Source organism: Platalea leucorodia, assembly GCF_965183815.1.
Source record: "Platalea leucorodia genome assembly, chromosome: 5".
In the NCBI taxonomy this organism is placed as follows: Eukaryota; Metazoa; Chordata; class Aves; order Pelecaniformes; family Threskiornithidae; genus Platalea; species Platalea leucorodia.
The window spans coordinates 10,316,299-10,331,422 of NC_138827.1; the positions used below are offsets into that span (position 1 = coordinate 10,316,299).

Genomic DNA, 15,124 nt, shown 5'->3' on the forward strand with positions numbered 1-15,124 from the left:
TGCAACTTTTCTAATTTTAAGGAAACGGACATTCTGTGGAGTGGGTTCCTCAGCAAAGCAGGTTTTCAGATTGCACTGTTCTTTGTAGTCATTTGATAAAGCTTCTAATCACCAATAAATATCAGATTAAAAAACCAAACAAATAACATTTTTATATCACTGAAAACAATTGAAATAGTTTTAAATATTTTTATACTGAAAACTCCACATGTTGTGCAGAGTTTGTAATGGTATAAACACTGGATATTGAAATATTAAAGCCTACCAGACTGCCAAATTGACAGTGAAACAGTCCAAGTTGGCAAACTGCAGAACAGAAATGCAGGGCATCAGTGGGGAGAAAAAAACCCACTAGATTTTTTCATGTCTATAATGACCCAGTTCCAGAAGAAGCTATGTTGCCAGGATGTCACTGGAAGAACAGATTGCTCACAAGGACTCCGCAAAGTGTTTTAATACAAATGTCAGAATACCTGTGTCTTAGGACTATGTTCCACCTCCTCAAGGTGACAATACTTTGAGGTGGCCTTCCAGGACTCCATACAAAGTTCTCTAAGAATATTTTCTCAGGAATATTTTCTCTCTCTGAGTTTCCCAAATCAAACTTGTTTAAGAGATTCACAAGAAAAAAATTCCCAAATACATAGTGACACTATCAGAAAAAGGAGGTGGAAGTATGTGGTATCTGAATGTCCATGAACTAAATCACCGTGAAAGAGGAAGTTGTTACCCACTACAATTATGTTTGAATAACGTATAATCATTTTTCACATAATTTTTAATACATTTTTGGCAAATGGTTATTGCTTTCTGATATATGGCTGGAAAACTAGGCTGCCCGAACCTAGTCTTCCAGCAGACAAAACTGTGCCCTTCTCAATATCAAAGTAGGGCCCATTTAGAAATAAAATTTGAGAAAGGACTGATCTGATTTACCTCCTTGGTATTCCCCAGTGTGTCCCCACACAGACACACAGAAATCAAGATATTATCACTGCCAGGCATATTTCACTAAAGACAGCATGAATTGTTCTTGATTAATGACTAAAGGATTGGGCCTTAGGGTACTTTAAAAATGAATAAACCATGTGGTTTATTAGGAGATTTGTTCATTCTTAAAGGCCCAAGAGTTAGGAAAGCCATTGTTCATTCTAAAGCAACTCTTGATTTATATGCCACCTAACCTTTCAAAAAGTTAAATACTTGAGCAAAGGAATTCTTAATAAGAAGTATATTATAAAGGCTTAGGTCCAAAGAATATTCAAAAAGAACGAGCATCTTCAAATAAGAGTTCTTCCAATGTCATCTGAAGTTTTGAAAAAGTTATCGATCTTTCACAGTCACTGCAGAAAGAACTTACCCTCAGGAGCCTCGGGCTCTGTGTTGGCTTCATTTTGCTTTGTTTTTTGTTTGCTTAGAAGTTTTTGGTCCTCCCCCTCAATATAAGCATCCTTGTCAGTTACCTGCACTGGAAAAGAATGAGAGACTTATTTCAGGTACTACACAAGGTGTCTACAGTCAGCTTCCTATCCCAACTGCCAGGAAGAAGAAAAATCTCTCCCCCAGCTCCCTTCTTCCTTGTTTACAACACTAAGCTTTCCTCCCCTCCAAACCACACGCTTTCTTTTTCTCCATTCCTCTTCAAGCTCACTTTTCACCTTAATCTTTCTAACTCTCTCCAGATGTCTTTCAAGCAAGACTTTTTCCACCCTGCTCTTACCACTTTCTCCAAAAACAGTTTCCTTCCCACTGCCTGTTCTCTTCTAATGTCCCAGGAACTCTGGGCCCTTAATTGTGGTTTACAGCAGACAGAGCCACATATTAATTGCCATGAGAAATAAGCACACAACAAAAGGAATGGGAAAAGAGAAAGAGAGAGATGCCCAGCATGCTTTACACATCCAAAGAGTACATGAGTGAGCAGGGTAAGAGCAGGTACTACCTGCAGACCCCCTAGTTACCAGCCCCTCTCCCTGTCCAGCTTGGTGAACTTCTCTTGACACTCTGCCTTTCAGTCCTCAGCTTCGTTGCCCCAGTTACAGCATAGTTGTTGCTTGGAGACAGGAATTCCCTCCTCCCTCTCTTCCCCCAGCGGAGAAAAACCAGCCCCTTTCAGTGCAGTGTTGCGCCAAGCTGTGGTCAGGGAGATTCAGTTCTGGAACCAACTGTACAGGTTCATTTTACCTCTGAAAGCTACTAAAAACATAGTCCTAAGACATCTGAAATATTCTGACATTTGTATGAAAACACTGCACACAGCAAGGGAGCTTCCAGAACAATAAAGGCTATACAAACCCAAATTTCTTTAGGAAGAACTAGAAAAAAAACCATTAAAGATTCAAAATCTTGAACCCAAACATCTCCACCACTTTTCCACCATTCAGAATCAAACTCCCTGAAGATGCAAAGACAGCAGGTGGGATAGTTGTACTCACAATTCCTGTAAGTCTGCTTGTATGCATTTGCCTCCCACTTACAGTCGTCAGTATGTCCTGAAAGAGTCCTCCATCAAATTTCTTCACAAATGGGAGTTATTACCATCTGACGTGAAATCTACCACAGTCTCCTTATACCAACCCTCAAGAGAGGCCCAGTACATGTTCTGCCAACACAGCAAGCCTTCCATTTTAACTTTCGCAACATCTTTGGATGCTATTTTTCATCCTGTTTTCTCTAAACTGTGAGAATGGCTGATATCCCTGATTTAACAGCACTGTTTTCCTTACATCTTGACCTAATACCAAATACAAATGGAACATCGTTCCTGCCTGGCCACAAGTGAAAGCTCCTACCATAAACTAAGTTGCTCTTTAAACACCAGCCAAAAGTGTGGGGTCAAGAACCAGGGCTGATAATGCTGGAGCTGCCAATTGCTCGGCTGGTGTGTGCGGTAACTCTACAAATACTTCAGTGCTGGTTTGTAACATGAGTATTTTCCTGCTAACTCGAGCAGACGCTGGCACCAAGACAAGCTCAATTAAGCAACAGTTATAGTACCTACTGTTCCTCTGCGCACAGCAACTCGGATGCATATATATGCATGCCCTTTGAAGTTAAATAAATTACTTGTGCTGCTTGGGAAACATTAAAAACAGTTGTTTTACACAGAAAGAGATTATATGTGAATTTTTAGCAGAAGAAATAATTACGCATAGCAGGAAATTAATTTACTAAGATGTACAAGGCCATCTCCAAAACCACAGCTATGCCATATTTCGAAAACAGCCAGAAATTTAAAATCTCCAATATACTTCTAAACTCGGTGGAGGCATTAAACTTTATGGTGCCATTATCACTGGATTACGTCACACTATAATTCTACCAGTTAGTTTTTCCCTATGCTCACTTTAAAAAAAAATGACATAAAAGCAACAAATTGAAATTTAATTTTATATGCACTAGCCTACTAAGAATACCAATACGCTATGCACTTTCACAATATGAGACATAAACACTTCAATAGTTCAAGCAAAATAAACTTGCCCTCACCATCCTCTTCTTGCAGGTATCTTGTGTTGGGCTTTTAGAGTCCGTGGTCCAAATTTGCATTAATATGCAAATCTCTCTTACACCCTCCATCTGCACAGATCCTTGCATCTGCAGAGCTCATTGAAATCAGCACCTCAAAGACACAGAGCTCTGACGGTCTGACACGTTAAAACCCCCACATTTTATAAAACCTCTCTTTGCATTATAAGGCTAGCATGTTCCAAATTAAATGCGCTCTTTATTTTGTTGCCTTTAAAAAATAATCATTAAACCATTAACGTTAAGTTTTGCAGTACTCTCATGGGTGGCACCAATCAAAAAGAGTGATTAAAGTAGTCATGAGAAATATTAATATTTTACTAATCTCTGACTGTAATTTACAGCATGAAAAATTCTATGTAGCAAAAGCTGGGAACTCACTGAAAATTCACGCTTGCATGTAACACCATCATGAAGGCTCTGGAAAGCGGCCAGGCCAAAACATCATGCAACACACCTCACCAAGCATCATTTCTGAGATGAGCAGTCCTGCCTCCCCACCGCCGCTTGCCCTTGCTCAGCACAGGCCCTCCTACTCTCAGCACAGGTGCTGGGACACTGTAGGATGCACGGATCTTGCTAAAAATCCAGCTGAATTCTTAAACTATTCCTCATGTGGAGCACCTCCCCGAACAGGTTTGCCACATGGCCACCCAAACACCTGTGGAGGCAGCAGGACGGGGTGGAAACACGTGGGAACAAATAACCAGAGAGGGGGGAAGGTGGTTATGCCAGCTGAAGTGTTTCACAGCTGCCGCTCCATTACACCACACGGCGTGACTGCCTGAACAGCCACAAGTCACTGAAAGCTGCCTTCGTAGCCTCCCACCCCAACGGCTGCAACCCCTCCAGCTGGGGCTGGTGCGATTATAGACGCGTATCTGAGCGATTCCTGGCTCAGGGAGTCGTGAGGCGCAGCTCAGAAGTGAAGCGGGCAGTGCCACAGTGCTGTGGTACCGAATACCCCCCTGCCCCGGGCGCCCTGGCCTGTGGCACCCCGTTTCTTGGGGCTGAGTGTGCTTCTGCACCCCTGTGCTTCCCGCAAGGAGGAACTATCCTCGTTTTCTATCCTTAATTCGAAAAAGCTGAAGGCTGTGTGTCTTAAAGCACACGAAACCCTGGGACGCTCCCTGAGGGTGCCCAGACCCGAGTGGCTGAGGCAGGGCCCCGGGGGTGAAGGGCAGGACAGGAGGGGGGACACTAAACGGCACAAAAGGGAAATAAATAAGAGCCTCTAAAACCCCGGTGGACTGTGGGAAACCCGCCCAACCCCTTCCCCACTGGCAACCCCACTGCGGTGCCACGCTACGGGTGGCCCTGCCCCGGCCCTCGCTCCTCTGCGGCCTCCCCAGGCGCCCGGCCCGGCCCTGCTCGACGCGCCGCCGGCTCCCGCGGGGAGGAGACAGCGGCGAGAGGGCGGCGGCGCTTCCCTCAGCCTCGGCAGGCCCAGCCCGGGCCGCGCCGGGCGTTGCGTCCGCAGGGCGGGAAGGCGAGGCGCCGAGAGGGGATGCGGCCCGGCGGGCAGCGGCCGCAGGTGAGAGGGACGGCCCCGGCTCGGCGAAGGGCGGGCGGGGAGCGGCGCCGCCCCGCTCCGCCTGGCCGGGGACTGCGGGGCGGCCCGTCAGCCCTGGCCGCCGCTCGGTCGCGGCGGCAGGGCCGGCGCCGGCAGCGCGGCGCGGCCCCGCGGGAGCGGGAGCCGTGCCCCCCTTCCCTCCCTCGGCTCGGGCGGGCAGCGCCCCTCAGCCCGCCGCGACGGGGCCTGCCAGCGGTGAGCCCCGCGGCGGGGCAGCGCGGCCCCCTCAGCCCTGCGCGGCCTCCGCCCACCCCACGTTGTCGCTGCACCGCGGCTTGGCGCGGAGCCCAGCGGGGAGACCCGCGCTGTGCCCCGGCGCTGCAGGTCGGGGGAGGCCGAGGCAGCGGCCCGGTCGCTGCCTTGGAGCTACAGCTGCCCGGCGACCCGCTTTGAGGGAGTGCTTACTCCGCTCCTGACCTCGGTTTTAAGCGTCCGGCGGAGGCGGCGGGTGGCGGTGAAGGTAACGCTTGGGCTCGGGGCCGCCTGGCCCGGAGCGGGCGTTCGCGGCGCGGCGGCTTCCGCCGGCGGGAGCAGCCCCGGGGCCGCGGCCTCGCCGGCGCTGCTCGGAGCGAGCAGGCGAACGCTGCCGTATGAAAACACCGTGTAAACAAAGGGAGGCACCGTGTACGAAGGCCGAGTATAAAATAGTAATGTTGACACGGCGACTGTTTAGATTTGCAAGCAGGAAAGCGCATCTTTTAATCTTCCCCGGTAAGGGTCTCCCTGGCAGATGACATTTTCGTGGGGGAAGGGAGATTCTTGAGCTGATTTTGCCTTTAAACTGTCACAATTAAATACGTTCAGAGCATATGAAAGCATTTTGCCTTTATAGGCAGAGCTTTGAAGCTGTACAGGGTATGGTTTCAATTCTGAGCGTGAGGCTACTCACAAAACCAAGTCTCATTAATGTGTTAAAAGTTTCTGGCACTAGTAGCCATAAATTGTCCATGCGGATAGTTAGAATTGACCTTTTTACTGGTAATGCAACACCCTCACGGTTAAATCCGGGGTTAATGTTATAAAGGAAGGAGGTGAGAGTCACCTTGTATCTTGATACTTGGCTTTGGGAGTTTCAGAAGAGCGTTCAGGGACGAGCCCCCTATATTAGATGTACTTTTGTAAAAGTAATGTTTTAGACTCCCTGGGTCACATTAACATCTGAAATCTACATTCTCTGCTTTTGCAAAAGAAATACATCATTTTCACAAAACATCTGCATGAGTCTGTAACTAATTGTACCTTAATTTTAAGGAAAATTGGATGGCTGAGTGAGAACTGGTTGTTCAGAAGATTCACGATCGTGGCTGAGGATTCCAACATGTCTAAAGAAATGCAAGAGCTGCAGAAGCAATGGCACTCCGTGGTGCAGTCCATCCACAGCAACTCAAATGTGGGTCTGGATTATAATTTTATATAATATATTTATAAAGATACTCCTTTCATAACTCTCAGAATATGACACGCCAATTTATTTAAATGCAATTTCAAAACTTTTTTTTTTTTCTGAGAAAATTGGCACTCCCTCTTTTAAGTGAACACTGAGGAGCCTATGGGAAGGGCTGTCCTCCCACACCTTCAACAATCAAGAAAAAGGGAAGCCGTTCCTGCATTTCTGTGTTTTACTGGTATAACCATTTGATAGAGTAGAGTGGCATTTTAGTGAAATGGTTGTGCTGCTATAAAAAGAACTAAAACTGCAATACGTATTTCCTTAGGGGAGGGGAAACATCTCTACTACAGTAAAATTCCAGTGTATAGGTATGACTGCCTCTGTAAAAAGGTTTTTTTTTTTTTCTTCCAGTAACATTATAATTACATTCTTAACAACTTTGTGATACAGACATGCCTGCACTGTACTTGCACTGAATAAGTGAGCAGGCTGCAGATTTTACTGAGGCATGGAAAAAAGAAAAACCATCATAGTTTTTAAATGTTATGGTATTTTTTCTTAACAAATACAGTTCTCTAGATCAAAATCATCGCTGTTGAGACCCCACTGAAATCTGTGCAGCTAAACTGATTTTTTTTTTTTAGTTGTTTTCAGGGTTTTGTTTTTGTTAATCTGTGCAAGAACAGAACTAGGAAGTCCAAGGGAAACATATCTGTTGTTGGTAGAATTATATTTGCTATGCAGTTATCTAAATTTGCAGTAAGTCCTCATGCTTTTGAAATACAGAGGCAACAGCCGCCCTCTGTTCAAGCTGCAGACTTGAGGCTTAAAAGTTATCTATGACAAGAGATACAAACAAAATCTGAAACGTTTTTTTTTTCATCCACAGGTTGTTGCATTTATGAATTCTCGTATTGGCCAATATTTAGATGACCATCCTTTTATTGCATTATCACTCCTGATGTTTATTGCAGTGTCTGCTATTCCCGTTGCATTTTTCCTGATTTTTGTTGTTACAACAGCCATAATGGCCTGTATCGGTGTGATAGTTATGGAAGGTATTGTATGCATGCATGTACTTACTTATTCCCTTTTAAGGCATGATGTCTTTTCCTTTTTTTTCCTTCTGGAATTTCCAGTTCAAGCAATTGAGGATTTCTGTATGTAGTCCTCAGGTCTCAGCAGCAGTGAAACTCTTAATACAGGAAGAGTAATCTGATTAACTGTAGTCTGTACAGGGGAAGTCCTATTTCCCTTTCTAATTTCAGCCACCAGGATTGGCTAAACCAGTTATCTTGACCATGCATAGCGGCTAGCTAGTTGATTGCAGACCAATTTCCCAAACGGTTTGAATTTGGGGTTGTGGTAGAATGTCAGCTCTTCTAATTGAATTGTATATAAACTTGTTTAAATAACAAACTGATTTTCTTTTATTAGGTGTTGTAATAGCTATAGGTGGCATAGCCCTCCTTTGTGTACTGTGTGGCCTGGGTGCACTTTCACTAGGAGTTTCTGGAGTACTGAGTGTTTGTTATGTCGTTCTTTCAACTCTGGTCAACTACTGGTATGCTTCAAGGTGAGTATTGATGTCTTGATCCATGCTTGGATTTAAAATTCTGCCACTGTACTACTGCATTGATTACTTCATTTATTCTAAGTGAGCCACTGTTGCTTAGTTTAACAAATGTTTCTTGAATGCTAGAGCATCTTTGGCTACCCTGGTGGCTTAATGTGCAGCGTATAAATGTCTAGTCATCAGTATGTATTTTACTGAGAGTTAATACACGCTCTCCTTCCTATTTAGGTAAGAGGAAATGTAAATAGTCTTTAAATGTGCATAACACAACACGACATGAAGCCATAAAATACAACTTTGTCTCAGTCAGAATATTTGTTGCTTTAAATGTCATTAAAACACACTTCCAAATTGGACTTTGCCTGGAGGATGAACCTTTTGCAATTCTTCCTGCATGATGACCCAGCTATCTCTGCTTACCTGCATTTGTAGAGCAATGGACCAAAATTAGTTGTAGATTTGGGATGGGCAGAGCGCTACTTAAAAGGGACAGTGTGGCCAAAATTGAAATTGCAGGTTCTGATGGATGCTGCACGTGTGCTGGTTGCCAGTCATGTCTCCCAGTACTTCGGGCTCGGAGGCCTGTTTCAGCCAGCATTGCCTTAGCCGTGCTTTTGCCAAGCACCTGGTAGGAGTAAGAGGCACTGGTAGGTTGTGCTGGAGTGCCACCTATTGCCCGCTTACATATCTACCAGGGAATGAATAATGATAACCACTTCTTAAGCATGGGGAAGAGCAAGAAAAACTACAGCTGCTCCCTGCTAGACTTGCTCAGTTTGCTCCTTCAGCACAGCTGTGCTTCTTGCATAGCTCTCAAGGACACACAAAACTGTCTGTGGAGCCCGTGATATCGTCGGGATGAGAAGACCATGGTGCAAGGCCCAGTGTGCTTGCATTTGTTCTAGGGCTCCATACCGCTCCTCCAGGGCATGCTGCCACATCCATAACATTGCCCACCAATTCCAGAAAAGACTTCGTTTTTTCCATAGCATATCCAAATATGCAGACCAGTCATACTGACTTACAGCTTTGATATTAAAACAGATGATATATGCTCTTTTTATGTTCCTGTGTCTTTTGAGAGAAGCTCTGGTAGACCAGCCGTGGATGTTCCAGGAATCTCGGACAGGTTTACATCTCACATAGCTCAGCTTTTTTTGAGCAAAAAGTTAAAAGACAATAACCTTAAAGAAGAACAGACTGTAAAACCATTCTTTTCTCCATATGCAGGGGTCAGATAAGGAAGCAAGAAATTAATGGAAGTTTGCCACAGAAGAGTCCTCCTGTCTTGGATCTTTCTGCCAATAATGGAAAGAATGAATAAGTGGGTTTCTCCACACTTCCTTCATAGGCACTTAACTGTACTACTCTGACTTTTGCAATGTAATTGTTTACTCGTTGAGCATTCAACCTTTGTGCACTCCTTATGGGAACTGAAAAAATCAATATGCATCTTACATTGTCACTGTAAAACTAATATTAAGAATAACCATTAAGCAGCAGTGCATTGCAATATTAAGTCTATACGCATGATGGAATGTTCCACAGGATTTGGTAAAGGGGTGTAATAATAACAGCTACTGTTAAATCAGTGACAATTAGGTGGAAGAAAGGGTAGGTAGGCATTAGACTTCCCATTCGTTACTGGAGTTCTGGATGTACTATCTTTTGAAATTTGTATGCAGCAGTTGGTCATTTTGATACATAAGTATCAAAGCTCAGAGCACCGGAAAGGTGTGTTGAATATTAAAAAATATTTTTAAGCCTTAACAGCCTTTGTTAAAATAGTATGAGCACACCATGCTAATGCTTTGTATTTATTATAAGAGGAAAATCGGGTTTTATCATAATGTTAAGTTATGGTACAAGCTTTTGTATACCTTTAGATGTTGCATTATTCTGAAGGGATATTTTCTTTGTTCTCATTGCCTCATCACATCAATGGCACGCAATTAGGTCTTGCATTTTGTCATCTTTGTTTAGGTATTTAAGTTGGCTGGTTTGCTTCTCGGTTGTAACTTCTTATATGTTATTTAAACTTTTTTTCATTTTTGCAAATGCTATAGTATTTCTAAGCATTAAGAAAGTATCTAACTATATTAGTTTAATAAAGTGCTGTTTAACCAGGTTGTCTTGTTATTCTGTTTATTCTACAGTAAAACGAAGTTTTCCAGATCTACTTCTAGGAAGGCTACATTTGGAGCTGAATTTTTCTCCTCAGTTAATGCTAAAGTATTTTGGCTGGCTGATATTGCTGAGCCACAAACTACAGACAGCTTGTATTACATGAGATTACTCCCCTTCACGTGCCTGTAAAGGAAATGCAGAATCCTAAGGACTAAATTAGCATAATACCCCAGTTTTGCATGAACCAACATGCTGCTTGACTCCAGCATGGAGTCAAAGTTTATGAGCCGTGATGTGTTCCACATAGTTTTGGTGGTAACATTTTCAGCTGTAGTGATAAGCTGGCCCCACACTGCAGCAGTAGAGTGAAACAATCCTTAGCCCTACTCTGTGTTACTCTCTACAGGAGACAGACAGGACCTGATGCCAGTTCATAAAGCCCTGCAGTATTTACTAAATTCCAGTTACGTGTGAAGAATTTACAGAATGGAGACCATGACAGGAAATTCCTTTTGTAATTTACTAAGTAGATAAAAATGTTAGTTTTTTCAGGTGCTTTAAAGCTTTATCCCAACCAGATTTTTTTTTTTTTAACTTCCAGTTGACAGTAGTACACAAGTAGGAGGAGGGCGAAAAAAAAGAAACGGGAAAAGTACTTTCTACTTTCTTTGTAAGAAAAGCTAGTGCTGTGATATTGTTTATATGACATACAACATGGAGAAATCCATCTAAAAGATGGAACAAAGATTTAACATGAATATATGTACATGTTCTGGAGTTTTTTTGGGGTTTTTTTTGTTTGTTTGTTTTTTTAATTGCTGTTATCCCCATGTTAGGATCAAATCTGCAGCTGCTGTCAATTGCAGTAGAGCCCTGCCAGTTTACAGCAGGTGAGGATCAGTGGGGGAGGAATAGAATGCTGCTGTTAACAATTGTGTGGTGCTGCCCAGTGAGGCACATCACAGCTGTAGGTAATACAGCCTGAAAGCAAATTCCCCAGTGCATTCACTGGACTGCAAAAAAATGAAAGATACTGGTGTTTGCAAATGAAGAGACTCCAATGCTGGGGGCATCGAGGTGAAGGAATGGTTGGTAAATGGAATATATTATCCCTTGTGCAAATGGGACTGGTGCCTGCTTTTAAGAGCTGTAAAGTACTGAAATAGCAACTACTTCTAAGTGCTAGAAATCCTTATGGCTAGCAAAAAGCAAGCCTTGAAATGGCATTCTAGTCATTACAGAATCCTTCCTGCCTTTCACCAGACTACTGGCCCCCATCATCAGGATACGGTTTGAGTCTAATCTTACTTTCCAAATCTTATTTTTTCTAGCCAGTAATGCCTTCAATTTAGGAGTTTGCTGGCTGCTAAGAACAAATGAATGGTTATGAGTGAAATAAGGCAGAGATTAGTGCGACTTGATTATAACACAGTCACCATCTCATTTATTTAATGTTTCCAGTGTTTTGCCTGGTTTACATACCAAACTGCTGTAATTTCAAACGCACCTTGAAAATAAATCCCTTGTTTATCTCCTATTCTCTTCTATCAGTCTGCTTAAAATGAAACATGTATAACTCTCTTATTCCTATGCTTGAGACCTCAAAATGAATTGAAATGGAGAAAGCACCTCACAGGAGAGAATAATGATGCTGTTTATCATCTGTGCTGCAACTTATCAGACATAGCCAGAAAATATCATATTTCCACATATTTACACAGCTTATGCTGTTCCACTTCAGGATGACCTTGCTTCAGAATCTAACGAGATTAGCCCCAGTCTACGCTTGCAAATCTTGCTGCAAACTTGACTTTAGGGTAAGATCATTCTTTGCAGAATTGTATTGAGATATTTATACTCAATTAGACCCTGAAAGCAAAATGTGCTCTCAGTGCTAGCTACCCATCATTTTGTTTAATTTTCATTTACTTCCAGGCCCCATTTGCCTCTCCAGAGCACAAGTTCACTGCTTAGTCCATCAGTGGATCCCGAGTCACTGCCTTCAGCACTAAAATGAAATTCTGTTCTCCCTGCGTGTTTCCAGCACTCTGCTGCCAGCCTGGTGACAGGCACTGCCTCATTACAGCTTAGTGTCACTTGTGCCTGGTGGTGGTACAGGGAGCAGAGAAGCTGCTTTTTAACCTGCATTAACAGCCTCTGCTGATCCTTAGAGCAGTGGCTTTCTGAGCAGCCCCACGGATCTCCAAGGAATTGGCAACCTTTATTCTTTCAACATGAAATACTAACATCTTCAAGTTGCGGCTGAGGACCAGTTTTTCCTGAAGGATGGATTTTAAAACAAACCACACTGAGAGCTTCAACAGCTGCATCCCCAACAGCTCCAAAGCTGTTCAAAACTTTTCTCTGCCTGGTAAGTGCAATAAACAGGTAAGTGAAAAGATATATTAGTATATAAACTATCAGTGTAGGCAGGGGGAAAGAAAAAAAAAAAATCACTTATGTGATATGGTTTTGAAGAAAGCCTAAATATGAATATTAATATCCATACAGTTAAGCAACATATGTATCCAAAACATGAATATATCTATTGAAACATATATTCATTATGTATGTATGCATTTGAAAGGGTCTCCATCACATACATGGAATGATACATTAGTGCTCTTTCATTCTATTGTTAATGTTTGTGTTCATACACATGAAGGGAAGAATGGGTGTATGCACATTTGATTAGACACATTTTAATGTATACATTTGTGAAAGCTGCTGAGAAAGTGCCTGTGTGTAGTTAGACACAACCACACAAAAAAAATCCCCTCCTCATCTTACATCTGCTTAAGAAACCTGCTATGATTTGCATTCAGAGCACTCATTGTCTGTTAGAAGCCAGCATATCCACAAGGCATGTCCTCACCAGTGGTCCTGGCACAGCTGACTTTTTCCTGCCTACACGTGTCTCTGCAGGTGACCCCAGCAGGATGAGCTATGGCAGCTTCATCATGCCCACCCTCTTTGGCATTATCTGCCTGTTGGGCATTATTGGTAACAGCCTGGTTATCTGGACAGTCCTAAAGAAATCTGGCCCTAGCAGTAGTGTCCCAGATATCTTCATCATCAGCCTCTCCATGGTGGACCTGCTCTTCCTCCTGGGCATGCCCTTCCTCATCCACCAGCTGCTGGGGAACGGAGCCTGGCGCTTTGGGGAGACGATGTGCACAATCATCACTGCCCTGGATGCCAACAGCCAGTTCACCAGCACCTACATCCTCACCGCTATGTCTATCGACCGCTACCTGGCCACTGTCTACCCCTTCACTTCCACTCGCTTCAGGAAGCGCCCTGTGGCAGTCCTTGTCATCTGTGTGCTCTGGGCCCTTTCCTTCCTCAGCATTACACCTGTATGGATGTACGCTCAGCTCATCCCTTTACCTGGAGGTCTACTAGGCTGTGGGATTTGTCTGCCAGACCCCCAGAGGGACATTTATTGGTACACTCTCTACCAGTTCTTCCTGGTCTTTGCCATCCCTTTTGCCCTCATCACGGTGGCCTACAGGAGGATCCTGCTCAAGATGGCCAGGTCCTCAGAAGCGCTGATGAGCCAAAGATGCACCAGGGCACGAACAAAGAAAGTGACCCGTACAGCAATTGCTATTTGCTTAGCCTTCTTCATTTGCTGGGCACCTTTCCACATCCTGCAACTGGCCCAGCTCACCATGACTCGCCCCACCTTGCTTTTCTACTACGCCTACAATGTGGCTATCAGCCTGGGTTATGCCAACAGTTGTCTGAACCCCTTCATCTACATCTTGCTGGGCCAAAGTTTCCAGAGGCAGCTTGGGGTCTCTGTAAGGCCAGCAGCTGCAGGGCAGGCTTCCCCACATGGGAGCAAAAGCATTCAGGGGGATGCAATTGAGTCAGGGCAGCCACTGCTGCATTTGGTGCCTGTCTCTGGCAGGTAGCGAGCCCTGCAGCAGTTAGGGTATGCCCCACAAGCCAGCCGCTCTCCTTTCCCATCCAAACACACAGGCAAGTGAGCACCATGCACCACATCTCCTATGGGAGGGATCTTTACCTGGCCTGGAGACAAAGTAGTGGCAGCGTTTAGGCAGAAGCTTTGTTTGGCCTTGTGTTCTTATTTACATCTTCCCTGACAGCTATGAATTATATTCTCCTCAAGAGATTAAAAGCTTTCGGGCATTTTATTAGATTAACCCACATACTAAAAATATTTTGATGCAAAACCCCAGTCAAGCAGCAACCCAGGGCTAAGACACTGCCACCATTTGAAACTCGGGGAGTTTTTTAAGCTTTAAGGAAGACAAAAGGAATTTGGACTATTTTGGATCAGTTCCCTCCCCCGCCCCGAATCATGGTTCAAGAGCTTAACACACTTTATGAAGATTGTAAACAATAGGACAATCACATTTTCATCTCCTTTCTAACACACCAGCTCCATGACATCTTTAACAGTGGGCGAGACATGAATCATTTTCTGTCACTTTGAAGCCAGCAAAACTACTCATTTTCCAGAATCACCAATTGTCAAGAAGTCCAATAAATATTCTCAAATACATTTAAAAGTAACCATATCAATTTATTCACAATCACTCTAAGAGACAGTTCTGTACCATCTTGTTAGGGGACAACAGCAACTCAAGTTAATCAGTAGCTGTTGCTAAGTCACCAAGTTGCTTTACCGTGGAAAGTAACAATTAGGTTCTATCTACATTAAAAAAGAAAACAGAATAGTTTCTTAACATTGGCTGTATATCACGTGTACACGCATATCATCGTAGTATTTCCTTAGCTGGCAGCAAGCCTTTAGTAAATACACATCTTGAAGCATATTGCTCAGGTTTTCAACATGATTATAGGTGGCTCAGTTTTCATGTGCTCATCTTGAGCAATTTTGAAAGGACTTGACAGTAGAAACCACAAAGCATCCATTCTCTGACAATCAAGCCACTTT

General features: G+C 43.7%; 3 protein-coding genes across 5 annotated transcripts in view; 2 read left to right on the forward strand and 1 right to left on the reverse strand.

Moving 5' to 3' along the window:
- DNAH3 (dynein axonemal heavy chain 3) overlaps window positions 1-1,393 on the reverse strand; it is a gene marked incomplete at its 5' end in the record, with an annotated part of 63,573 nt that extends 62,180 nt beyond the window's left edge. The window contains one exon of the mRNA XM_082312476.1: window positions 1,361-1,393. Within this exon, the coding sequence (XP_082168602.1) occupies window positions 1,361-1,393 (33 nt within the window). The remainder of the gene's footprint in view (window positions 1-1,360) is intronic.
- Window positions 1,394-4,949: 3,556 nt separating this feature from the next.
- On the forward strand, window positions 4,950-10,188 carry LDAF1 (lipid droplet assembly factor 1). 3 transcript variants are annotated; one of them, XM_082313244.1, is made up of 5 exons: window positions 4,950-5,062; window positions 6,353-6,491; window positions 7,381-7,549; window positions 7,929-8,067; window positions 9,298-10,188. In XM_082313244.1, exons 2-5 carry the CDS (start codon window positions 6,420-6,422, stop codon window positions 9,389-9,391), a joined length of 474 nt encoding a protein of 157 aa, XP_082169370.1. In that variant the 5' UTR covers window positions 4,950-5,062; window positions 6,353-6,419; the 3' UTR covers window positions 9,392-10,188. The 3 variants fall into 3 exon arrangements, with proteins under 3 accessions (XP_082169370.1, XP_082169369.1, XP_082169371.1); XM_082313243.1 differs by lacking the exon at window positions 4,950-5,062 and adding an exon at window positions 5,220-5,812; XM_082313245.1 differs by lacking the exon at window positions 4,950-5,062 and adding an exon at window positions 5,220-5,561.
- A 2,292-nt stretch (window positions 10,189-12,480) lies between these two features.
- LOC309590988 (melanin-concentrating hormone receptor 1-like) lies at window positions 12,481-14,114 on the forward strand (the record flags this gene model as incomplete). Its single annotated transcript, XM_082312605.1, has 2 exons — window positions 12,481-12,565; window positions 13,120-14,114. The coding sequence occupies 2 exons, from the start codon at window positions 12,481-12,483 to the stop codon at window positions 14,112-14,114; spliced, it is 1,080 nt and encodes a 359-aa protein (XP_082168731.1).
- Between the last annotated feature and the right edge of the window lie 1,010 nt (window positions 14,115-15,124).

Bases quoted from the DNA above. Each gene is read 5' to 3' on its own strand.
- LDAF1 (XM_082313244.1), top strand. From the start codon at position 6,420: ATGTCTAAAGAAATGCAAGAGCTGCAGAAGCAATGGCACTCCGTGGTG. The intron at 6,492-7,380 runs GTGGGTCTGGAT...TTTCATCCACAG, and splicing joins CCATCCACAGCAACTCAAAT to GTTGTTGCATTTATGAATTC. The intron at 8,068-9,297 runs GTGAGTATTGAT...CTCCATATGCAG, and splicing joins AACTACTGGTATGCTTCAAG to GGGTCAGATAAGGAAGCAAG.